Raw genomic sequence first — 27,243 nt, forward strand, 5'->3', positions numbered from 1 at the left:
ACCCCCCCCCCCCTTCACATAGCACACAGGAACAGAGTTGAGGCTGTCAATCTGCTGGAGACTGGTGTCAGGAAAACTCGTCAGAAGTGATTCATGCTGATAGCAGAGGAAAGAGGCAGCAGACAGAATTGAGACTTAGTGCTCTGGATTGAGACAAGTACACAATGTAGAGGGATATGCTTTGTTCATATTTCATGTCTCGGGTTTACAATCACTTTAAATCTGACCTCCGGCCTTCCATTCAGTCTTGCACAGTTGAACCAGCTCCTCTCCTGGAATGGAATGGCTTATTCTGATTTTACTGCATACTGTGTATTAGAAGCTGCAGCAAGTTGGATAGAGCCGCCTCATTTCCTGGCTGGAGGATGTCCAGCATTATATAGCTCTTTCCTTCCCAAGGTGGCTGCTTCTGGTCTGTCCCTTTTTAATTCATTGCATCAGGACTGAGGGCTCTTTAGAGGAGTACTGAGGCAGGGTACTATGATGTGCATAGGAAGCTATGTACAGCACCCTGCTTGCCCCAACAACCAGCCAAGATCTGCTTGAATTGCTTAGAGGAGCACAGAGACCCATAAATGACTTGACTGGGTCTATAATAAAGTGTATAATGAAGATAGAATTTTTTTTTTCATGTCGATGAGAGGGGAGTAACCAGGGAATGCAAAATATAGGTTAATTAAAATTTCTCTTTAACACAATAAAGCTTCTTTACGACTTTAGTGATTGGGTTACACCCACTAAAATGAGGTGTTAGGATGTTTTCAGAAACTAAAATGCAAGCTTGTCTGTCTTGGCACAAACACACATCTACTGGTACTTGCGGGCACTTTTTATGTTTTAAATTTTGACATGACAGGTTCACTTTATAAACCTAGGGTATTAAATATTTTTTTTTTCCTTCCAGCCAATCTGAAGACTCTCCGAGAGAGAAGCCGTCTGATGACAGTGAGTGGGTCCCTTCCCATTGTATCTTGTGTAAGTGTGTTGCATCGTCTTCCTGTGCACTTTGTGAGTTCTCACCCGTCGTTGTTTGTGTTCAGTTCCCCTGCAGAGTCCCGATGACAAGAAGGGGGAGAAGATTTACCTGTACTCACATCTGAAGCAACAGCCAATCTGGTAAGAGGAAGGAAACGTAGAGCGAAGTCAGTAATGAGCGTTCTTCAGTGACCTCTGTAGGGGAGAACTGATAAACCATTTTATCCTAGGTTTACATTGATGTGGTTCTGCGAGCCAAGTTTTGCACAGGCATGGAAGCCCATTAATTTGAATGATCTGACTTGCCTCCAGAAGCACAAGGAGAAGGTCCCTGCTCTACTTCTGGAATCGCAGCCCACACGGGAACTGCAAGTGCAGTGCTGCTCCCTGTACTGGAGCGATTTCCAGTGCATGTGGTGTGTCTTTAGGATTAATGGATTTCCTGTGAACCTAGCATAAAGGAGAACTTATAGTTGGGATAGTTACATTGTATACAGCTGAAGTCACTCAGTATAAGAAATTATTATTATACAGGATTTATATAGCGCCAACAGTTTGCGCAGCACTTTACAATATAAAGGGAGACAGTACAGTTACAATACAATAAAAAACGAGGACTAAGAGGACCCTGCTCATAAGAGGTTACAATCTAATAGGGTGGGGCAAGTGGTACAAAGGTTTATAACTGTGAGGGATGAGCTGATGGAAGTGATAAATGTTAAATTGGAGGCCTGATAGGCTTCCCTGAAGAGATGAGTTTTCAGGGATTGATTAATACAGCAAGAGTAGGGGATAGCCAGACAGATTGAAGTAGAGAGTTCCAGAGGATGGTGAGACTCTGTCAAAGTCCTGGAGATGAGCATTAGGGGAGGAGACAAGGGAGCTTGAGAGCAGGAGATCAGGAGAGGAGAGGATGGTTTGAGTGATATTGGAAGACAAGATTGGTGTTCCCTTTAACTTCTGTTCTTGTATTGAGAGAGAAGGAACTATACACCTATTGAACCCTGAGGGCAAAATGCACCCCTCCATTCTCTCCTCCTTTTTCTGCATAGGTTGCAGGTTCTGCCCTTTTTGTGCCCCCTTCTGCTAAAGTGCCCAAGACGGCTGCCTCTTCTGCCTACCGACTGGCCCAGCTCAGACTGTACACCACCACATTTAAACCTAAAAAATGTTACATCAAGTTAGTTGACAGTACAGCTAGTGCTCTTAGGTTCTGGAAAATGTCTCCTGCCATCATAGGAGGCAGCTTTGTGAAGTCTTCCACTTGTTTTTGACTGTTAGAGCTGTGGGGGACACTATAAAGAAAAAACAATATCATTTTTTACTCCTGTACCTGTTAGGTTTGTGAATCAAACCTTTTATTTTTGAGTCATCATGGCTCTAACACAACAGGCAGTGGCATAATGGGGGTTGCCAATGTCTGGGGAAAGGCAAGTATTGCACCCCCTACCCTGTCACCAAGCGCGCTCTCTCGCTCGCTCGCTCTCTCGCTCGCTCTCTCTCTCGCTCTCTCGCTCGCTCTCTCTCTCGCTCTCTCGCTCGCTCTCTCTCTCGCTCGCTCTCTCTCTCGCTCTCTCGGTCGCTCGCTCTCTCTCTCTCTCTCTCTCTCTCTCTCTCTCTCTCTCTCTATATATATATATATATATATATATATATATATATATATATATATATATACAGCAAAGTGGCTACATGGTTAGCACTTCCACCTGGCAGTACTAGGGTCTTTGGTTCGGATCCCGCTTTACATATATATTGTACATTCACATCAGTCCCTAACCCTCAAGGGGTGTACAATCTAAGGTCCCTAACCCACATTCATACATACACATACTAGGGACAATTTAGACAGGAGCCAATTAACCTACCAGTATGTCTTTGGAGTGTGGGAGGAAACCAGAGTACCCGGAGGAAACCCACGCAGGCACAGGGAGAACATGCAAACTCCAGGCAGGTGGTGCCGTGGTTGGGATTCGAAAAAACGAACCTAGTACTGCCAGGCAGAAGTGCTAACCTCTAAGCCACTGTGCCGCCATGTGACTTTCACCAAACATTCACTGGTGGTGAATCAATATTTTAAAACACAAACAGCAGGAAGATTCATCTGCAGTCAATGATTTGGTGAATGTCAGATTCACTGCTTTAGGAATATGCCCACAAATGTTCATGTTTTAGCTGACCTTTAATAGGAGTCTTGTGGCTAAGCTGATGTGTGCTGTTTGCTGTTTATGATAGGCACACACTCAGGTTCTGGAACGCGGCATTTTTCGATGCGGTGCACTGTGAGAGACGGAAGCGATCGCCCACAACCAGGTGAGGACCGTGTAGGAAAGAATGAAGGAATAGAGACAAGCAGAGCGCAAAACAAATCTTCCTTCCCCCTCAGTTCTATCAGGCGGCCATAACACTGAGCTGCCTAGAAGAGCATGAACAATAAAACATAAGAGTGACTTCACTCCAGGACTGCTGGGGGACGTTACGTGTTGTAAATTTCACAGTCTTATCACTGGCAGCTTGCTCTGGGGAAACGCCATCTGTGAGGGGCGGTGGCTGGGAAATGAGATTTGAGAAAGTTTGTCAACACATTTTAATTGGAAGATCTGCAGGAGAGTGTGGTTGGGGCTGAATCGCATTGGGCCTTGGCTGGTTGCCACCTCTGATTATTTTTTTGGGTGGAGGTGATTAAAGGGAAGGGGGAGGGGTGTTGTCCAACATGGCCTTGGTCCAGTTGTGTTGAAGAACATTTACGGAAAAGATTAAAGTGTATGTAAACCTCAAATAAAAGCGGTTGTAGACTACTTGGCTTTGTCCTTCTGTGAGACAATCTCTGCATTGTGTATGAGATCTAGGAAAGCCATAAAATAACTGGTGATCCTGCCATTCCCCTCAGCAGAGAACCCCTTTCTCTTTGTTACTGACCACACTAAGCATGGAAGCATATCTGTCCATATGTGGTCAGTTTGCATCTCTTCTGATTTCAGGACACAGTACCTGCAATCCTAAAGTCAGATGACAGCTGCCATTTCCCTGTGTGACAGGAGCTGCTGCTCAGCATTACAGCTGCTGCACCCCCATCCTGCCCTCCATAGTGTGACAGACAACAACTCCTACTCAGCATTACAGCTGCTGCACCCCCATCCAGCCCTCCATAGTGTGAGTGACGGCAACTCCTGTTCAGCATTACAGCTGCTGCACCCCCATCCAGCCCTCCATAGTGTGAGTGACGGCAACTCCTGCTCAGCATTACAGCTGCTGCACCCCCATCCAGCCCTCCATAGTGTGAGTGACGGCAACTCCTGCTCAGCATTACAGCTGCTGCACCCCCATCCAGCCCTCCATAGTGTGAGTGACGGCAACTCCTGCTCAGCATTACAGCTGCTGCACCCCCATCCAGCCCTCCATAGTGTGAGTGACGGCAACTCCTGCTCAGCATTACAGCTGCTGCACCCCCATCCAGCCCTCCATAGTGTGAGTGACGGCAACTCCTGCTCAGCATTACAGCTGCTGCACCCCCATCCAGCCCTCCATAGTGTGAGTGACGGCAACTCCTGCTCAGCATTACAGCTGCTGCACCCCCATCCAGCCCTCCATAGTGTGAGTGATGGCAACTCCTGCTCAGCATTACAGCTGCTGCACCCCCATCCAGCCCTCCATAGTGTGAGTGACGGCAACTCCGGCCCAGCATTACAGCTGCTGCACCCCCATTCAGCCCACCTTAGTTTGAGTGATTGCTACTCCTGCCCAGCAGCTTTTGCACCTTTCACCCCCACCACTTCAAGCTGCAGGGAGAAGAGGGGATCACGTGGTCATGTGACCGCGGATAATCAGGTGATATACTTCATGATGGTTCTACTTGTATTTGTTTTCACTTTACATACACTTTAAACTCCTACTGACGAAGGGAGTCGCTCACCAATTGGCCAGCTTGCCTAAACGCTAGTGCATTAAATACATTCAGTAGGCCGTGCCCAGTTCAGTTTTTACAGCAAAATAGTTCAGTTTCTAGTTCAGTATTGATGTATATGGAGAAAAATAAATATTTCAACAAGGAGAATATTTTAGTATTTCCAATGGAGAGAGAGGCTGGGTGTTGGGAGTCCTGTCACAGATGCAGAGCCGGGTCTGGGGTACCATCTTGGTTGGCACAGTGGATGTAAAAATTAATACACTGAACTCTGCAAGGACTCATTCACACCAGCCGCTGCATTGCTATACATCAGCAGGTGTACAGTGTGGCCCGGCTGGACCAGCGCTGTGTTAAAGCCGTAATACTGGTGTTTTTTGGGCTTTTTTGTTTTTGTTTTTTTTTCACCAAGCTTTATTGACATTGCTGTCAGACACCATAGGGTGACCCACACCGCACTAGAAAGGAGTGCTTCACACAGTACTTTTTGCAATGTACACCTCCTGCTCACCAAAACAGCGCAGGGGTGTGAGACAGAAGACAAGGTACATTGCCTGGCATAGGAGGTACGGTGGGACTGTGCTGGAATAGCCACCCAATGCAGTCCCACCACACCTGGACCCTTAGCCACTAAACAGCCCCCTATGTGAGTCTATAGAAAGAAGCTGAGCCCGCCATACACTTGCAGATTATCAGCAAAGTGAAAGTGTCAGGAAGATTCTCCTGGAAGAGTGTTGGCCCCTCGGCTAATGTTACAATGGGACAAATTGCTACTTCAGGACTGTTGTGCAATTACGCTGCGCTTTTAGTTTGTTTTTTGGGGTTTTTTTTACCACCTGATTGGTCCTCAGTTTTGTCAATGGTGCCAAAAGATTAGATCAAACTGATATGGCAATTTCATTGAGTAGCTAAATCTAATAAAGATGGAGACCTACAAAAAAATAAAAGAGTTGTTGGCTCAGTCATTGTGTTTATGGCTAGTATATATCTTTCCCGGAGAATCACTACATTTGAGTTAAAGGTTTTTTTTGTTTTTTTTTTACAATTAAAACATCAGTATATACATAGGTGGATGTTCACACCCAGGAAAATATGCCCCAGCCAGTCATGTGCTGGCTTTTATGGCTGCTAGGCTGAAGAAAGCTGCTGATTGGTCACTGCAGTCCTACAGAAAGTGGAAAATGACCCTTTTGCAAAGATCGTAGGGGAGACCTTAAAATACAGGTATAACATAAAACATGGCCCAAGAGGTAGACTCTGCCTTTTAGGGTCAGTTTTTTTGTTTTCAGCTCAGAACTTTGAACACACAGCGACCTTCATCTTTAGAATATCTCGCCCCACCCCCCCAAGTAGTCTTTTTCCTGTGTCATGATGAAATGGTCATACCCCCCACAGGTTGGCATTTTGTGCATTGCGGTTATAGTCTGCTGCAGTAAGGCCAAGACCCCCCCCCCCCCCCCCGGAGCCTTTTTATAACCCTTTGCTCTTTCTCATTAACCAGACAACCTTCTTCTCATATAAAGAAAAAAATTATGATAATAAGATTTTAATCACCGCCATAAAATAATCTTTATAAACATGTTGACATTCTTCCTCTAATTGGCCTTTTCGCTGTTCCTCCGAGATCGCGTCTGCTCGGGCCCTATTTGGCTGCATCTTTACTACCTGCGCTGTCATCTGTGGCGGTTAATTGCACTGAGAAAGCGTCACCAAGGGCCATCTGAGTCAGCCGAACAGCTGCCTGTTATCGTACACTGGATCTCGCCTGACGTAGATTCTGGCATTTTATGGCGTTTTTTTTTTTAAATATTCATCCGCACAGTTGGAGCGAGGGGAGACTTTACAGCTTACATTGAGTTCTCTCACTTATTCCTGGAGAACTGATGGGGTGATAGTTTCACAACCTACAGAGCGAAGCTCCAGTGTACTCTTCACTTGACAACTTTTTAACTCTTTTTAAGAAATTTCCCAGCAGTACTTTGTGTCTCTGCTCCTCCCACAATGGGGAGATTTCCCTGCAGTAGTTTGTGTCACTGCCCCTCTCACAATGGGGAGATTTCCCTGCAGTAGTGTCTCTGCCCCTCCCACAATGGGGAGATTTCCCTGCAGTAGTGTCTCTGCCCCTCCCACAATGGGGAGATTTCCCAGCAGTAGTGTCTCTGCCCCTCCCACAATGGGGAGATTTCCCTGCAGTAGTGTCTCTGCCCCTCCAACAATGGAGAGATTTCCCCCATTAGTGTCTCTCCCCCTCGCACAATGATGAGATTACCTGCAATAGTTGTGTCTCTCCCCCTCCCACATTGGAGAGATTTCCCCCCCAGTAGTTTGTGTTTCTGCCCCTCCCACAATGGGGAGGTTTCCTGCAGTAGTTTGTGTCTCTACCCCTCCCACAATGGGGAGATTTCCTGCAGTAGTTTGTGTCTCTGCCCCTCCCACAATGGGGAGATTTCCTGCAGTAGTTGGTGTCTATGCCCCTCCCACAATGGTGAGATTTCCTGCAATAGTTGTGTCTCTCCCCCTCCCCATTGGAGAGATTTCCCCCAGTAGTTTGTGTCTCTGCCCCTCCCACAATGGGGAGATTTCCCTGCAGTAGTTTGTCTGCCGCTCCCACAATGGGGAGATTTCCCCGCAGTAGTTTGTTTGCCCATATGGCATATATAGTGTACAGATAAGCAGATGCATAACAACCAATCAGCACAAACCATTGTCCTGGGTGGTGAACATCTTCCAGCATGTTAGCGGGTTCTTTTAAAATGACCGCAGAAAAGTCAGTACTGGGAATTAAAAAGGAAATGATTGTCGGCTGATTCAAACTTTTTATTATGCAGACTTTACTATTATACCGGATTTATATAGTGCCAACAGTTTGCTCAGCACATTACAAATCAAGAGGGTTAGGAGGGCCCGGCTCCTGGGGACTTACATTTTAATAGGAAGGGGCTGGTGGAGCAAAAGGTAATAACAGTGGGGGACGAGCTGATGGGAGAAATAAAAGATTTGATTATTAGCTGAAGGCAGGATAGGTTTCCCTGAAGAGATGAGTTTTCAGGGATTGCCTAAAAGTGGACAGAGTAGGAGATAGACTGGGGTAGGGAGCTCCAGAGGCTAGGAGGGGCTCTGGAGAAGTCCTGTGGACAAACATGAGAGGAGGAGACAAGGGAGCTCGAAAGCAGGAAGTCTGGAGAGGACGGTCGACAGCACCAAACTGAAGGTCCAAAATCAAAAATCCTGTACTGGTACTTACATCACCGTAGACCTGATGCATGGAAACTGTGTTGGGCCCCCGAAACGCGTTGGTGAATGTTATCCTGTTGTGGACTAAAATCATTGCTGTCACAGTAGAAAACATTTCTTCTCCAGAAAAGATCCACTTTTTTTGTTGCTTTTTACACCTAACAAGGGGGTGGGACTATTGAGGGTGGGTGGGGTGTCGATGATGTCAGAGTTTGCCGCCTCTTTTGCCAGTGATGTCATTCTTTGTCTTGCTCTAACCTTTCACCTTTTGCTGAATCTGTTTCTGCTGCTGCTCCAGAGGGAATGCTGGGGAGGAAGAGGAGGAGGAGAGGTTGGTCCCGCTATTCTCATTGGCTGCGATAATCTATGTACATGTCTTTCCGCTTCACGCTCAGATCACACAGGATGGAAGAGGCACAGGCCATTTTACAGGCTCAGCCAATATTCACCCAATGGGAGAGTCTCTCCTCTGAGGCATGAGGCACACGCCGCCTCGTGCCTTAGTGATGGAATGGCTGTCTGGTAATGCCATTGGGTCCGTTTTCCTTATTGGTTCAGCTGGAAAAGTGGCTGCTCAGGTGTTCTGTGTACTTGTATATAGCCAAGACTTTTTTATTTTGGATGAAATGGGGAATAGGGTTGACCAGGGTGACCTCTCCAGTATTCACCCGAAACCCCAAGCAGGATGACCCACCTAATGGAATTCACAATGTCCTCCACCTGCTGCAGCCATTCTCGTATCTCATTCTCACTTCTGAGATTTTCAGTGATATTACATGACAGAGGGTGCAGCAGGAGGAGTGAGACTTCAAAGTGGCGGCCATGGTGGTCCCTTTTGGAGAGTTGGTTCCTCTAGATCCATACAGCCGTCACTAGGGAGCATGTATATTATATACAATGTATCTGATACATATATATTATACAATATACAGGTACAATCTATAATATACAATATAAAGGTACATCTATAATATACAGGTACATCTATAATATACAGTATAGAGGTACTTCTATAATATACAATACACAGGTACATCTATAATATATAATATAAAGGTACATCTATAATATACACTATAGAGGTACTTCTATAATATACAATACACAGGTACATCTATAATATATAATATACAGGTACATCTATAATATACAATATCCAGGTACATATATAGTGTACAATATACAGGTACATATATAGTGTACAATATACAGGTACATCTATAATATACAATATACAGGTACATCTATAATATATAATATACAGGTACATCTATAATATACAGGTACATCTATAATATACAATATACAGGTACATCTATAATATACAATATACAGGTACATATATAGTGTACAATATACAGGTACATCTATAATATATAATATACAGGTACATCTATAATATACAGGTACATCTATAATATACAATATACAGGTACATCTATGATATACAATATACAGGTACATATATAATATACAGGTACATCTATAATATACAATATACAGGTACATCTATAATATACAATATACAGGTACATCTATAATGTACAATATACAGGTACATCTATAATGTACAATATACAGGTACATCTATAATATACAATATACAGGTACATCTATAATATACAATACAATATACAGGTACATCTATAATATACAATATACAGGTACATCTATAATATACAATATACAGGTACATCTATAATATACAATATACAGGTACATCTATAATATACAATATACAGGTACATCTATGATATACAATATACAGGTACATCTATAATATACAATATACAGGTACATCTATGATATACAATATACAGGTACAGCTATGATGTACAATATACAGGTACATCTATAATGTACAATATACAGGTACATCTATGATATACAATATACAGGTACATCTATAATATACAGGTACATATATAATATACAATATACAGGTACATGGAGAAAAAAATTAAATATGGGACTGAAAAGGTATATTGTATATTCTACAACATAGCTAATGAAGTGACTGAAATCTCCCATTATATGCTGCACACCCTATGAAAGCTGAAATCAGGCTTGCAGTGGAAGCCCCCCCAGGGTGTGAAAGAGGGAGGCACTGTGCTGCGCAGGAAAGAGAGAGCACAGGGTGGGGGTCATCATTGCGTTGTTTACTAGCAGACTCGAGAACAGCTAGAAGGTGTGGTAGTGGCATAGAACCACTCTCATTATATCACAGCAGCAGCGGGGGACCACAGACATATGTACACAATTTATACAGATGGACAAGACTGTTATTATATGTAATATAATGTGTCAGTGTAGAGCTTCCAGGTATGTATTACCTCTCAGAGATCAAAGGACTCCTCTTGGCAATACCTTCATCTGATTAGGACGACGCCATCTTTATTCAGGCATCGTCCAGGGTCACCATCTACTTCCAGGACTGAGATGCCGGCTCACAGTACTCTAATTCTGATGGCTGGACAGTTCTTGGCTGTGTAGGCAAATATTTGACACAGATCAGCCCCTGCTTCGGCTTCTCACCTTGTTACAACGTACAGTCTGGGAGAGGGGAGACTGAGGAAATGCTTCATCCTGCTTGCAGCAGACTGATGACATCATCTCAGCCTAGGCCAAGTCACTGACTACAGCTCATTAGCGTTGCTGAAAAATGATGCTGTTGCTGTATATTTAAAATGTTAGAATGCTATGAATGTGGACTTGAGAGGTTGTGCTGTTTTTTTAGTAGGAGTTTCAGGCTCGGGGAACACTGGGTTAATAGATCCACCTGAAGCTGCAGATAGAAGAAAAGGCAACTGATGTGATAAATGCCACTTTTTGAGACGTCCGCCCCCCTTTTATCTGACACCCCTCCCCCAGTGTTCCTATACCCACTTCATGGGGTGACACATCTTCTGTTCCCCAGCTGCACACCGAGAGGCCTGTGGCAGGAGACGGCCCCTTCCAGATATCCTAATGACTGCTCTTTATCTGCCTCCGAGCCGTAATTACAGCTCCCGACTGACGCACAGCGCAGTGATCTGCCTTCTCTTCCCCATCCTCCTGTAAATTTGACACTTTCTTTGTGGATAATATGTTCTAGACGGAGAAGGTCATATTATCCCGCTGTACTTTGCCTGTCTCATGATGCCACCCAACCTTCCCGAACAAAGAGTTCCATGGCAAGAGAGACTTTGAATCTCAAGTTTAATCAGCCTATATTTTCCTTCTCTGGTTCCTCTCCCTCCTCATTAACATAAGGACATAAAAAAAAAACAAACCCTTTCATCATTTGTCTTATTTAAGACCTAGTGATGACATCACTGGGTCTCTGTGGGTCTCTATGCAATGCAGGCAGATCATGGCTGTTGGGAGGGGCCTGGTAGGGTGCTGTAAATAGCTTCCTGAAAACATCACAGCTCCCTGCTTCAGAAACACCTCTCAAGAGCGCTGGGCCCGATGCAAGCAGTGGGAGGAGTTATGCAAATATATAACTGCTTTGATGAATGGGGGGATCTGTCTGGAAGAGTAGGCAGTCCTCCAGCCAGGAAATGAGGCGGGGCTCTATCTGACTTGCTGCAGCTTCTAATGCACATTGTGAGAAGGTCACAGTGTGCAGTGAAATCAGAGTAAGCCATTCAGTCCAGGAGAGGAGTCGGTACAACTGTGCAAGACTGAAGGTCAGCATGGGGCAAAGGGACTGAAGGGAAGGCAAGAGGTCAGCCTGGGGCAAAGGGACTGAAGGGAAGGCCAGAGGTCAGCCTGGGGCAAAGGGACTGAAGGGAAGGCCGGAGGTCAGCCTGGGGCAAAGGGACTGAAGGGAAGGCCGGAGGTCAGCCTGGGGCAAAGGGACTGAAGGGAAGGCCAGAGGTCAACATGGGGCAGAGGGACTGAAGGGAAGGCCAGAGGCCAGCATGGGGCAAAGGGAATGAAGGGAAGGCCGGAGGTCAGCATGGGGCAAAGGGACTGAAGGGAAGGCCGGAGGTCAGCATGGGGCAAAAGAAATGAAGGGAAGGCTAGAGGTCAGCATAGGGCAAAGGGAAGGCCGGAGGTCAGCCTGGGGCAAAGGGACTGAAGGGAAGGCCAGAGGTCAACATGGGGCAGAGGGACTGAAGGGAAGGCCAGAGGCCAGCATGGGGCAAAGGGAATGAAGGGAAGGCCGGAGGTCAGCATGGGGCAAAGGGACTGAAGGGAAGGCCGGAGGTCAGCATGGGGCAAAAGAAATGAAGGGAAGGCTAGAGGTCGGCATAGGGCAAAGGGAAGGCTGGAGGTCATCATGGGGCAAAGGGAATGAAGGGAAAGCCGGAGGTCAGCATGGGGCAAAGGGAATGAAGGGAAGGCTGGAGGTCAGCATGGGGCAAAGGGAATGAAGGGAAGGCCGGAGGTCAGCATGAGGCAAAGGGAATGAAGGGAAGGCTGGAGGTCAGCATGGGGCAAAGGGAATGAAGGGAAGACTGAAGGCCAGCATGGGGCAAAGGGAATGAAGGGAAGGCTGGAGGTCAGCATGGGGCAAAGGGAATGAAGGGAAGGCTGAAGGTTAGCATGGGGCAAAGGGAATGAAGGGAAGGCTGAAGGTTAGCATGGGGCAAAGGGAATGAAGGGAAGGCTGAAGGTTAGCATAGGGCAAAGGGAATGAAAGGAAGGCTGGAGGTCAGCATGGGGCAAAGGGAATGAAGGGAAGGCTGAAGGTCAGCATGGGGCAAAGGGAATGAAGGGAAGGCTGAAGGTTAGCATGGGGCAAAGGGAATGAAAGGAAGGCTGGAGGTCAGCATGGGGCAAAGGGAATGAAGGGAAGGCTGAAGGTTAGCATGGGGCAAAGGGACTGAAGGGATGCCGTAGGTCAGCATGGGGCAAAGGGACCGAAGGGAAGGCTGGAGGTCAGCATAGGGCAAAGGGACCGAAGGGAAGGCTGGAGGTCAGCATGGAGCAAAAGGACTGAAGGGAAGGCTGGAGGTCAGCATGGAGCAAAAGAACTGAAGGGAAGGCTGGATTGCCTGAGAGCTATAGTGAAGGTCATTCATAGACGTAGCCACACCCACAATGACATCACACCCTGTCCACTTCACTGCAAGCCTGATTTCAGCTTTCACCTAATGGAATCACAATAGGATCTTATGACCGTATTAATTACCACTTCAAAAAGTTTCTTTCATAGTGATACGTGATGGCGTGAAGTTATTCCACAGGTGTAAGGGAATTCTCTTCCCCGGGTATACAGTGTATAGATGTGTGTAGGTGGATGTACAATGTATTGTCTATCAGACCAGGTGGTCCAGATACTGCGAGTTCCCAGCATGCCTCTGGTTGAGCGTTGTGTCCGGACTATCCTCGTCACTGTAACAGGGGGCTGAGACTGACCGCGTCTGTTTTGTCCCCCGCTAGAGATAAGTGGTATCACATGACGCAGGAGGAGCGAGACGACAGCCTGCAATTTAACGAGAACATCACCTTCGGACAGCTTGGGTACGTCGTAGACCGCATCGCAGAATTTCCATGTATGATCACAAGGATCAGAATGATACAAATGTAACTAATTATCTATGGAAGTTATATTATTTCACTCTGACCTTATGCTGATAACAAAGCAGCCTCCCGACTCCTGAGTGCGCAGAACAGTACAGAGAACAGCCCAGCTAGTAGATGGAGCAGCAACAGCCTGACGCCTGAGGGCACTCAGCTCTGATTGGGGTCCTCAGCTCTGATTGGGGTCCTCAGCTCTGATTGGGGTCCTTGTAGTATATTGTGTGTAATATATATATATATTGACGACATTGAAACACATACTGACAGGCCAGTGATAAGACCACTTTTTTGATTGAAAAAGATACTTTATTACATAAGTATAAAAAACCATGATACTTGTTATCGGGGTACATCTCACCCTATACTGCGACGCAGCGCACCACATTGCAATACAGTTCCAAGCATACAATAAATACATTCAATACATAAATACATTCACTCAGCGGTATGATGCCTGACGTGATGTGCGTGGCGGATGAATCCCCAGACCAACACGTCATGCATAACGCCGCTTACCCCGAGACCATAGCATCCTAATACAAAGAACATTTCCTAACATTACTGAGTCATGCAAAAGAAAACGGATGTTACACTTTACAATAAGCATCGGGTGTGTGGGGGGGGGGGGGGAGGGGAAAAAGAGGGGGACACAGGCCCGAAGCTTTATTGAAGGGACAAAGACACGCAAGGGGGAGTAGGGGGAAGGGGAGATCTTCAGACGTCCTCTTCCTCCTTAAAGTCCATCAAAAGGACTCCTTACTATGTTAATGTATGCAGGAGGTAATTACCTTCCCTTTGTTGTGTTGGGTTAACCTGTTTTGGGTAAATATATGGAGAGTCAGGGGAAGTTTAAGAGCAGGTTAGTTGCAAATAGATTGGGAAATCTATTTAACTTTTTAATTAAATTCTTCCTCGGCGTCTTCACTGTTGCTTAGCCTTTGAAAAGGCTATTTGGCGTCTACTGCCCGGAGGCAGTAACGCAGAGTGGGGAGGGGGGGGAAGATCACAAACTCGTTCTATGTGGGGGCTAAGCCTCAAACCCAATAGCAGCAGGCAGGTGAAGCCGAATTGAATCGAAGATCCTACCAGGCCGAGTAGAGGGTACCCCACACAGACCAAATGGCTGGGATAGATACAAGTGTTTCTCAACGTCCTAGCTGGAAGCAGGGACACCCCTAAAGGCAAGGTCCATACTACACTTGATCTTAGCCAAAAGGCCGAGAAGATGTTGTGTTAACCCAACACAACAAAGGGAAGGTAATTACCTCCTGCATACATTAACATAGTAAGGAGTCCTTTTGATGGACTTTAAGGAGGAAGAGGTGTGTAAAGGAGGAAGAGTCCTTTTGGTGTGTAAAGTGGTCTTATCACTGGCCTGTCAGTATGTGTTTCAATGTCTTCAATATATATATTACACACAATATACTACAGTCCTCAGCTCTGATTGGGGCCCTATGTAGTGTTGGTAGTTGGTCAATGTACTGCCAGCCAACTGACCTCTTTACAAGGGGATTGGTAATGGAGGATCCCAATGTGTGTCTGGGGAAAGGTTCCCTTTAAGTGAGCAATATTTTTAACCACCACAAAATATCCTCTGTTACAATGTAACCGCTATAGAATATCATCTGTTACAATGTGACCACCATAGAATATCCGCTGTTACAATGTGACCACCATAGAATATCATCTGTTACAATGTGACCACCATAGAATATCCTCTGTTACAATGTGACCGCCATAGAATATCCGCTGTTACAATGTGACCACCATAGAATATCCTCTGTTACAATGTGACCGCCATAGAATATCCTCTGTTACAATGTGACCACCATAGAATATCCGCTGTTACAATGTGACCGCCATAGAATATCCTCTGTTACAATGTGACCACCATAGAATATCATCTGTTACAATGTGACCACCATAGAATATCCTCTGTTACAATGTGACCACCATAGAATATCATCTGTTACAATGTGACCACCATAGAATATCATCTGTTACAATGTGACCACCATAGAATATCATCTGTTACAATGTGACCACCATAGAATATCATCTGTTACAATGTGACCACCATAGAATATCCGCTGTTACAATGTGACCGCCATAGAATATCCGCTGTTACAATGTGACCGCCATAGAATATCCTCTGTTACAATGTGACCACCATAGAATATCCGCTGTTACAATGTGACCACCATAGAATATCCTCTGTTACAATGTGACCACCATAGAATATCATCTGTTACAATGTGACCACCATAGAATATCCGCTGTAACAATGTAACCGCCATAGAATATCCGCTGTTACAATGTGACCGCCATAGAATATCATCTGTTACAATGTGACCACCATAGAATATCCGCTGTTACAATGTGACCACCATAGAATATCCTCTGTTACAATGTGACCACCATAGAATATCCGCTGTTACAATGTGACCACCATAGAATATCCTCTGTTACAATGTGACCACCATAGAATATCCGCTGTTACAATGTGACCACCATAGAATATCCGCTGTTACAATGTGACCACCATAGAATATCCTCTGTTACAATGTGACCACCATAGAATATCCGCTGTTACAATGTGACCACCATAGAATATCCTCTGTTACAATGTGACCACCATAGAATATCATCTGTTACAATGTGACCACCATAGAATATCCTCTGTTACAATGTGACCACCATAGAATATCATCTGTTACAATGTGACTACCATAGAATATCCACTGTTACAATGTGACCACCATAGAATATCCTCTGTTACAATGTGACCACCATAGAATATCCTCTGTTACAATGTGACCACCATAGAATATCCTCTGTTACAATGTGACCACCATAGAATATCCGCTGTTACAATGTGACCACCATAGACTATCCTCTGTTACAATGTGACCACCATAGAATATCCTCTGTTACAATGTGACTGCCATAGAATATCCTCTGTTACAATGTGACCGCCATAGAATATCCGCTGTTACAATGTGACCACCATAGAATATCCTCTGTTACAATGTGACTACCATAGAATATCCACTGTTACAATGTGACCACCATAGAATATCCTCTGTTACAATGTGACCACCATAGAATATCCGCTGTTACAACGTGGCCACCATAGAATATCCTCTGTTACAATGTGACCACCAAAGAATCTCCGCTGTTACAGTGTGACCACCATAGAATATCTGCTGATACAATGTATCCACCATAGTATATATTCTGTTACAATGTAACCACCATAGAATATCCTCTGTTACCATGGAATATACTGTATTAGAATGTAATCACCACAGGATATAATCATGGCTTTATCCTAAAGCATAGGTTAGTGATAACATGCGACCACTGCTTTGTTTAAATGCATGCTGTGATATAGTGATGGTTAAAGGTGATACTAAAGGTGTTATAGAGGATATTCCATGGTGGTTACATTGTAACAGTGTATATTCTATGGTGGTTACATTGTAACAATGTATATTCTATGGTGGTTACATTGTAACAATGTATATTCTATGGTGGTTACATTGTAACAATGTATATTCTATGGTGGTTACATTGTAACAATGTATATTCTATGGTGGTTACATTGTAACAATGTATATTCCATGGTGGTTACAATGTAACAGTGTATATTCCATGGTGGTTACATTGTAACAGTGTATATTCCATGGTGGTTACATTGTAACAGTGTATATTCCATGGTGGTTACATTGTAGCAGTGTATATTCCATGGTGGTTACAATGTAGCAGTGTATATTCTATGGTGGTTACAATGTAACAGAAGATATTTCATGGTGGTTACGTTGTAACAGAACTTGATATTAAAGGGTTTATCACAGGCGGTACAATCAGGTCCTCCTATCAGTTTTCCAGGCAGACCTGTCCAGAACCTCCATGTAAGTCTATGGACAGGCGGATGTCATCTGGTTACCTCTGCTTAGCCTGGAGTCCCTCCAGATCCTTCTCTGTTTTTCTGGACATAAATCTGAGTGATTGGAGATAGTCTGATGTCAATGGATGATCCCAACAGGGATCTGTGAATACTGAGCAGGCCTAGATGTGATGATGGTGACACCTGCCCCATCCTGCTCCTACCCAGCAGGGGATCTGTCCCCGGAGCAGACACAGCCTTTATTGTAACAACTTTCCTTTTTCTTTGTCTGCAGGACGTTCACACACAACATGCTGGCGTTCGGACTCAGTAAGAAGCTGTGCAGTGACTTTTTAAAAAAGCAAGCTGTGATCGGGAACTTGGACGAAGGTAAGGAGGGGGAGGGGGTTACCTGCAGCAGACCAAATTATGGATCATTATGCATACAAATGGTATAAATTTCTGCTTTTGGTAACAAACAATATGGCTTATTCAGTGCCTATACTGGCAGCTGGAATGAGAGTAGACAGAGAGCAGGAGAGATCCATCTGTGTTGTTGGAAGCCCATGTCACTGAGTGACAACACTGGACCACATTGGAGAGACAGGGACAGAGTGTTGTCACCCTATAACAGGAAGTGCTTAGAAAAGGTCCTTCATGGCATAATCACCAATAGATAGAACACCTTTGGGATGAATTAGAGTGGAGACTGTGAGCCAGGCCTCCTCCCCCGACATCAGTGCCTGACCTAACAAATGTGCTTCTGGAAGAATGGTCCAACCTTCCCATAGACACCCTCCTAAACCTTGTGGACGGCCTTCCCAGAAGAGTTGAAGCTGTTATAGCTGCAAAGGGCGGGGCCAACTCAATATTGAACCCTACAGACTGAGAATGGGAGGCCATTATAGTTCATGTGCGTGTAAAGGCAGGCTGACCAATACTTGTGGCAATATAGTGTGTGTGTGTGTGTGTATATATATATATGTGTGTATGTGTATATTTACTTATTATATACACATGCATACATATGTGTGTGTGTGTGTATATATATATATATATATATAATACATACACACTCATCAACCACTTTATTAGGTACCCCTTGCTAGTGCCAAGAAAATACCCCCCCCCACCACCATTACACCACCACCACCAGCCTGAACCATTGATACAAGGCAGGATGGATCCATGCTTTCATGTTGTTTACGCCGAATTCTGACCCTACCTTACGAATGTCGCAGCAACCGATTTGCCCATTCTCCTCTGACCTTGGATATTTTCTCTTTTTCGGACCATTCTCTGTAAACCCTAGAGATGGTTGTGCATGAAAATCCCAGATTTTGAAACACTCAGACCAGCCCGTCTGGCACCAACAACCATGCCACGTTCAAAGTCACTTAAATCCCCTCTTTTCCCCATTCTGATGCTCGGTTTGAGCTTTAGCAAGTCATCTTCACCACGTCTAGATGCCTAAATGCATTGAGTTGCTGTGTGTGTGTATGTATGTAAATGTGTGTGTGTGTATATAGATAGATAGATATATATATATATATATATATATATATTGTATGTGTGTATATATTAATTTATTTTAAATATCTGCGTTCTTTAAAAAAAAATTATAATACATTAAATACATATTATTAATGTAGTAAATATATTTATTAAAAATAAATGACCTTGTACCTATTATAAATAGATTATAAATCAAATAAATTGTTTACTTAAATACTATAAATGAAATGTCTGCGTATTTTGCAGTTTTTTAAAAGAAAATTTGACACATTTTGTCTTGCAGAGAAATATAAACAGCTCACAGATCACATCGAGCAAATGGCAGTGGAGTAGCGCAAGGGGAGGAGCCAGTACCCCTAACACACATCTCAGTATTGAAAAGAGGGAGTTTCAAGAACGCTGAAGATCTGCATGCTGTCTTTTTGCCGCCCTTCTCTAGAGACTGATATTTGTCTGCGAGGACAAGCGTGGGTGGGGGAGGGCAAAATACAGGTGGGGGGAGCTGTAAAATTGCTGCTCTACAGCCCCCTCCAGTGGTGGAGGAACTGCAGGTCTCAGCATTCTCTGCCAGCCTGGGACTTGTAGTTCCCCGACCCCTGGGCAGCTTCTGGTCGCTTGAGCATGCTGTAGAGTCTATATTTTCTGGAATAGTCTTTTGTCTACTACAGAGATCAGAGTATTTATTAGAAGTGTTGTCTGTATATTTTGGATCCGCAGTGTTCTCGGGGGAGAGAAATACATTCTTTATTTTTTTATGAGCAGGATCAGAGGGAGTTGAGCCCTGTCCCCCTCTGAGTGTGCCGCACACCGCAGCTGGGACATGGCCGTGATTTTAATACGTCTCGTAGATCTGGGAACGTCTCCTGGATCGCTTTCTTGTGACTTTTGGTGTTTCTAGGTACAGTGAATAGAATCGTAGTTCAAATGTATGGATGTTTGAGCTGTATACTCATTTAATGACCAGTACTTTGTCTTCAAGGAATTTGACTACTGCACAGAAAACGTTTTTGTTTTGTTTCTGTGAAAGGAGATGTGGGAGCGGGAACGCGGCAAACAGATGGTTTTCAAAGGCGCAGTTTTAAAAATGTTACATGGTAATTTGCGGCCTCGAATTGTTACAGTGAGCTAAACACATTCCAAGTATCTCAAACCAAAAGCTGTGCAAAGTCTTAAAAATCTGCTACGGAGTGGAAAAGCCAGTCCCTTGGCAGCATGCTGTAGAGAAAGACCCGTGCGCTCTGTGTGGAAGCAGTGGTCTCTCTGCTGCGGTCCATCATGTCCCCTGCTGAGTCAAGAGCTAGAGGTATCCAGTCAACAGGAAGCATGTGGTCTGCTGATGGGATAGAAGGGGGATTTGTTGGACTGGTGCAGAGAGACTACTGCTTCTGTACAGGGCTCCTTCTCTGCAGCTGCTAGCAGGCTTTTCTACTTAGGCTGTGGCTACTTTAAAAAGAAAACCAACTCTAGACGTTGAACAGATTTTGATTTGATGCAGCTTGAATGTATGTAGCTGGTTTAAACTGAGGATTCAATTATTGTTTAATTTATCTGTTACTTTGTTCAACAATGATCAGCAATCAGCTACATTCTTCATCCAATTGGCGCTTCCTTGGTAGTTGGCAGGATTAAAGTGGACCAAGCTCAGTAAGGTTCACGTCAACCGCTCTCGCCGTAAGGAATCTCTATGCTGAAGGGAAATCTCTGTGTCATTAGCAGACATGATATTGTTATAGGGAAGTAGGGGGGGGGGGGATTACATGGCGTCTCTATGCGGCCCCCTCCCCTCTGATTTTGGATCAGTTTCCCCTTTTATCTAAGTGCCCCTCTCCAGACTGGAGCTCCTAGGATGGCACGGGTTAAATCCCTTCCCAATCCATTGCTGTGTGTGCGGTTTGGAGGGAGATTATCGCTTGCACAGGAGATCAGCCGCTTACAGATAATGGGCAGAGATCTCTCTGTCATACCGCCGCGTCACTGACTGCTACTGACGCTGACACTGAAAATAGAAGAGTATCTTGCCGAGACATTGCAGACACTCGGCGCCTCTGGAAGAAGCTTTCTGAATTTTTTTTTTAATGCAGTATTATCATAACCCATAATGATGGCGGCACGGTGGGGAGGGGGATGGAGTAATGTCTTCCAGCGCAGAAGCAATGTGAAAAACCTGCTGAACGTGGCTGAAGTGCATACATCTTAGAAGAAATTTGAAAATATATTCAAGTCTGTGATAGATTTTTGCTGCCTGAAGTTTAAATAAATGGTTCGCATTAGAGACCGAAGAAACAGGCTGTTGATCCATGTTTTTAATGCCCCGCCCCCGTCCCCACCCCACCCAGACCACCATCCCCACCCAACCCAGACCACCATCCCCACCACATTCCACCCACCCAACCCAGAGCACCATCCCCACCCCACTCCACCCACCCAACCCAGAGCACCATCCCCACCCCACCCAACCCAGACCACCGTCCCCACCCCAGACCACCATCCCCACCCCACCCACCCAACCCAGACCACCGTCCCCACCCAACCCAGACCACCGTCCAGGTCCAGTCACATTGCTGCAGCACCAATGCTTTGTGGTGTAGCAAATTTAAATAGATTGCCTTTACAGAAAAAATATAAAGTTGAAGTAAGACCATACAATTTCCCCACCTTCACCCCCAGTCCACGCTGGACTTACCTCTGTGGATGATGAGCTGTCAGTGGCCAGCGCATGTAGCAGTCGGGGGATTTGAAATCTCTGCTCTTCTCCTTTTCTGAGCAGTGCTTTTTAGACGGACCAGAGTGATTCTGATTGGTCAGCACCATCACAGTGATTCACTCTGATCCATCCTGGAAGCGCTGCACAGAGAAGAGCAGGGATTTCAACTGGCTCTATGGGCACCAACAGCTCATCACCCACAGAGGGATTCCTAATGGAAACACTGAAGTCACTGGGACCGCGACACAACAAAACACTTGGCACACCGGTGAAATGTGCTATTTCAATGTGAAAGTACCCTTGGGATTGAAAAAAAAAATTTTGCCTCCTAAACACCTGCAAACCTCTGCTTAGCTGCCTCTGAAAAGCAATCCAACATGGCCCGCTTTTCAGAGGGGGGGGTGAAGTTTGCTGCTGCTGTGAAAGGGGACTTAATGGGCAGTTTTTTGAAAATTAAAGCAGAGCTAAACCCTAAAGGGGAATCCTTTTGGATTTAAAAAAAAAAAGGCAATTTTGCCACCTAAACACCTGCAAACCTCTGCTCAGCTGCCTCTGAAAAGCAATCCAACATGGAACACTATTCAGATGGGAGGGGTAAAGTTTGCTGCTGCTGTGAAAGGGAACTTAATGGGCAGTTTTTTGAGAATTAAAGCAAAACTAAACCTTAAAGGGGAAGTTTCTCTTTTTGCTCTTCTATTTTTGGTACTTTTTTGGGGGGAAGGGACTAAAGTGTGGGTACATTGTTTTGACACCACCGGAAGTTCTTCTCCCCCCACATGCAATCCTCTAGGACACATCACAGGTCCCAGAAGGCTGCAGGACCATTCACAAAGTGCAGTGCAGCTTGCTCATGTACGGCGGGCAGCCAGCTCCAAGGAATCACAGCCGGTTGCCCACAGTAAACATGCCTGTGCCAGCGACCCGAAGACCAGCAAGGAAGCAGCCCTGGTGAGGTCGCCCGCTGGGCCCCTGAACAGATAAATGTCCTTTTATTAAAAGTCAGCAGCTAGCTGCTGACTTATTTTGTTTTCAAACAGGGCAAAGAACCACTTTAAATGGCTCGATGGTGTAGGAGCAAGATGATCTATGGAAGCTCGGGGGCCATATGGCACCATTCCAAAAGATTCGTGGGTCAGCAACGCTGCATGGCTGTAGTTTAAAAAAAAAAATATATATATATATTTTTTTTTTTTTCCCCGTATTATTATTTATTTTGCACCAATCAACAGGATGATATCCCGCTCTTAAGCTTCAAATTTGGAGTCTAATGAAGGGTTGCAGCACACGTCAAAAAAAGTTTTATCGAGAAGGATTCAGTAAACCTTGTATGTGGAATTCTTTCAAATCAAACTTCTGAAATGTGCTGGAACTTTCATTTTGATATACATGGTATATATTTATATAAAGCAGGGGTCTCCAAACTTTCAGCAAAGGGCCAGTTTACTGTCCTTCAGGCTTTATGGGGGCCGGACTGTGGCCAGTGGGAGTAGAAAATCCCCTGGCATCAGTGCCCCATCCTTTCCTGTAAAGGGAGGAATAGTGCCCCATTGTTTATCAATGAGAAGAATAGTACCCCATTGATGGTTCAGTAGGGGGAATGGAGCTCCATCATTGGTATCAGTTGGTGGAATATTGCTGAAAGGCCAGATAAAGGCATGCAAAGGGCCACATTCGGCCCCTGGGCTGCAGTTTGGAGACCACTGATATAAAATGAAGCCTGGAGTTCCCCTTTAAAGTCTTCTGACTCCATTGTATACCTGTATACAATTTTTACCGTTCTTGTGTTTCGTTTTTTTTTTTTTTCTCTTGGACTTGCTGCATTCCCGCTCTGGACGTGTCTTCATCTCTATGTAATGACTGTGATATTGTTATTCTAATGCTTGGGGGCCAACTGGACTCTGTGGACTGTGACGTTTTGAAGTATTATGGGGGTCAGTCGCTTTGTGCATTATTTTGTATCCATTTGCTCCGTGTCGTTGTCTGTACCTTTAGCAGTGACGGGTCTGTAAAGGGTGTTTGAATTTTTTGCGTTGTCTGAACAAGTTGTGCTTTGTTCGTGGCGATTGTGTGAGTGTGCGCACGTTTATGCGCGGTCATATTAACGGATACCTGAGCTTCTGATTTAAAGGGATGTTACCACTCAAATAATGAAAGTTGTCACAAAGGTCGCTTTTCTCTTTTTGGCTGTTTTTAATATCAGTCGGTACAGGTTACAAATTGCATATCTATGGGAATCCTTCAACCCGTACCAGTGCCACCTGGCCAGCTGATTTTGAGGACGAATTGATCAGCTGGGTTGTCATTTCCAGGCAAGGATGGTGGGGAGGGCAGGGGGGGAGGGGTTTGAAGGTGAGTGTTGGGCCTTTGTGAGCCTGCGTATTCCTGTGCCAAAACTTCTATAGGCAGGGGGAATCCTCCATATTGTGTCTTTGAGCACATTTAGTTCACCTCTTGTGTTCACCAGGAACACAATCTCACTTCAAGGCTGCAGCTAAATAATGAAAATAAGGGAGATTAATAGTGTGTTTAGAATAGAACTGGCTGCTCAGATTTTCTTTTTTCAAGTACTGAAAAACAAATCATGAATGTTTTGAAGCAGTTTCAATTTAAAGTACGGTATGTATAGGCAAAAAAGAACCCCAACATATTTAGTACATTTCTGCAGTACATGCCCTTCCACATATGTTTTGTCTATTAAAAAAAAACACTGCAGGTAAAAAAAAAAAAAACTTTCTGATCTGTCAGAAATCCAGCGAGTGGGATGACAACACTGCCTGTGCTGCTCTGAAATCCCAAGCAGAGTTGTCAGCCCCATCCAGTTCTCCAAATCTCCTCCCCTGTCGGCATCTCCATAGCATAAGGGGCAGGGCTGACAACACTGCTTTTGCTTCCAGAGCTGCAGAGGCAGTGTTGTCAGCTCACTCACTGGATTTCTGACAGATCAGCAATTATTTTTGTTTTACCTGCAGAAGTTGGGACCTCACTGCATTTCCGACAGGTATTTTTCACTAAAGAGACAAAGAAGGGGAAATGTTGCACATATAGCAAAAATGTGCTATTTTTCATTTAGTATGTCCAGACATGCACTTTGGGATTTATTCATTTATTACAGGTACTTATATAGCGCCATCAGTTTACACAGCACTTTACATATATATTGTACATTCACATCAGTCCCTAACCCTCAAGGGGCGTACAATCTAAGGTCCCTAACTAACATTCATACATACACATACTAGGGACAATTTAGACAGGAGCCAATTCACCTACCAGCATGTCTTTGTAGTGCGGGAGGAAACTGGAGTACCCGGAGGAAACCCACGCAGGCACAGGGAGAACATGCAGATTCAAACCAGCGACCCTAGTACTGCCAGGCAGAAGTGCTAGCCATTTAGCCACTGTGCTGCCGTATTTATTAAAAAAATTGCATGGCTATTTGTCCATTAACACTGTGTGTAAATTCTTTCATTGCTGTGGCAAAATCAAATGTCACCAGGACATATTATCTGCAATTCGAATGTGTGGATGCGGAAAATCCTGCAATATGGCCACTAGATGGAGCTGGAGGAGCGTATATATGCTAAACTGCACCATCTAGTGGCCATATCCCGGTATTTTTCCCATTCACAAATTCAATCTTCAGGAAATATGGCCTGAGAACATTTGATGTTGCCCTGTTCACACAATACATTTACATGCAGGTTTGATGGATGCAATTGTTTTTATAACTACACCCTTAGGTAGATTAATTTGGGGATCAGGATCTCTAGCCCTCCTCTTATCTTGTGGCGTTGATTCTGCAGCAGTTTGGTCAGTGAGGGAGTAACATCCATTCAGTAAAATGGCAGTTGATACTTCAAGAGCCTGTATGGGTGCTGCAGAACATGAATACATGCCAGTTACTAAGCTGGCCTCTGATTTGCATTCATTTTGTCTCTCGTATCCGTTAATGTGACCTTGGAATGTGGAACTCAGAAGGGAGCGCTGAGCGGAGCGCCGTGCTGTGATTGGTGTAATGAGTGTTCAGTTTTGTATAGAATAGGAATGAGAGTCAAATATCACTGTATTAGCTGTATCTTATAAACCGATATTGTATAATAAATTATTGTCCAGACTTTGTCTTCTGGTGTAATTATTCATGAAGGGGCCTTCAATCCAACCAATCCGCGAGTCCTCCAGATATGGAAATTCCATCATTAGGCATCCCAAAAAAGCCCAGCAGCTCTGATTTTCTGCCCCATGCAGGGGGGGGGGGGCTCATTCCCTAAAATGTCTATTTGCTGCTGTCCTTTGAGTGGCTTTAAAGTGTTACTAAACCAGCAACAGTACAATCAGTCTGTATATACAGTAATGCATGCTTGTTATACTCACTGTGGAACCTAAGGGGTTAATCCTCTGCATTGTGTAAAAATTATGTTTGATCCTGTCTTCTCTGATCGTCCCCTTCTTCCACGTTCTCCGTTTCATCTCCTGATAGAAAGGATAGAGCAGGGGCGGACTGACCATTTGAGCACCCGGGCACTGCCCGAGAGCCTGGGGTCAGTAGGGGGCCCCATGAGATGCCCCTGGTACCTTTTCATTGGTTTTTTTTTTTTGTAGGCTTTTTTGGGTGTGGGCAAGGACACGGGGGGCCCCATGATCACCTATTGCCCAGGGGCCCCATGAGTTGTCAGTCCGCCCCTGCTGTGGAGTCTAAGGGGTTAATCCTCTGCATTGTGTAAAAAGGCTGTTTGAGCCTGACTTCTCTGCTCCTCCTCTTGTTCAAATGTCCAGGTTTTACCTCCTGATAAGACAGACTGAACCGTAGCCATTCTGCACATGCTCAGTTTAATGTGTATTGCTAGTGTGTTTCTTTTCCTTGGGAGAGTGCGTGTGATCAGCACAGGGCCAATCAGCGCTGTCCAGACAGATGTCAGGGGTTCTGCATCCTCCTAGATCAGAAAGAAAACTCCTCCTACAAGCTTTAACCAGTGCTCTGCTAAACACTGATAGAAGTCACAAGACTGTTATATACTGCTGATGAGAAAAGTTATTTAGCAGTTTATAGTCACTAAAATAATTGCATTTCCATGTTCTGTGTACTGTGGGAGACCAGATATAGTGAATGCAGGGTCCGGGGAGACCAGATATAGTGAATTCAGGGTCTGGGGAGACCAGATATAGTGAATGCAGGGTCTGGGGGAACCGGATATAGTGAATGCAGGGTCCGGAGTAGCCAGATATAGTGAATGGGGAGGCCGGATATAGTGAATGCAGGGTGCGGGGAGACCGGATATAGCGAATGCAGGGTCTGGGGGGGACCGGATATAGTGATTGCAGAGTTCGGGGAGACCAGATATAGTGATTGCAGGGTCTGGGGGGACCGGATGTAGTGAATGCAGGGTCCAGGAAGATCAGATGTAGTGAATGCGGGGTCTGGGGAGACCGGATATGGTGAATGCGGGGTCTGGGGAGACCGGATATGGTGAATGTGGGGTCTGGGGAGACCGGATATGGTGAATGCGGGGT

General features: G+C 44.9%; 1 protein-coding gene and 1 long non-coding RNA gene across 4 annotated transcripts in view; one reads left to right on the top strand and one right to left on the bottom strand.

The window, feature by feature from the left end:
* The window catches only part of KIAA0513 (KIAA0513 ortholog), an 87,734-nt gene extending 61,885 nt beyond the window's left edge, over window positions 1–25,849 (top strand). For 2 of the 3 annotated variants that reach the window (XM_089693981.1, XM_089693982.1), the window contains exons 7-13: window positions 905–945; window positions 1,041–1,116; window positions 3,211–3,288; window positions 8,412–8,444; window positions 13,487–13,567; window positions 17,812–17,906; window positions 19,315–25,849. In XM_089693981.1, coding sequence (XP_089550107.1) covers window positions 905–945; window positions 1,041–1,116; window positions 3,211–3,288; window positions 8,412–8,444; window positions 13,487–13,567; window positions 17,812–17,906; window positions 19,315–19,364 — 454 coding nt within the window. In that variant the 3' untranslated portion in view covers window positions 19,365–25,849. The remainder of the gene's footprint in view (window positions 1–904; window positions 946–1,040; window positions 1,117–3,210; window positions 3,289–8,411; window positions 8,445–13,486; window positions 13,568–17,811; window positions 17,907–19,314) is intronic. The other variant, XM_089693983.1, reaches the window with a different exon arrangement.
* Window positions 815–3,431, bottom strand: LOC149448978 (uncharacterized). The gene is made up of 2 exons (XR_016315468.1): window positions 3,156–3,431; window positions 815–1,113 (listed from the first exon to the last, which is right to left on the bottom strand). It is a non-coding gene; the product is annotated as an uncharacterized LOC149448978 (long non-coding RNA).
* Window positions 25,850–27,243: the final 1,394 nt, after the last annotated feature.

This window comes from Staurois parvus, unplaced genomic scaffold (genome assembly GCF_062004578.1).
Source record: "Staurois parvus isolate SC_StPar_1 unplaced genomic scaffold, SC_StPar_1.0 ptg000646l, whole genome shotgun sequence".
Taxonomy (NCBI): domain Eukaryota; kingdom Metazoa; phylum Chordata; class Amphibia; order Anura; family Ranidae; genus Staurois; species Staurois parvus.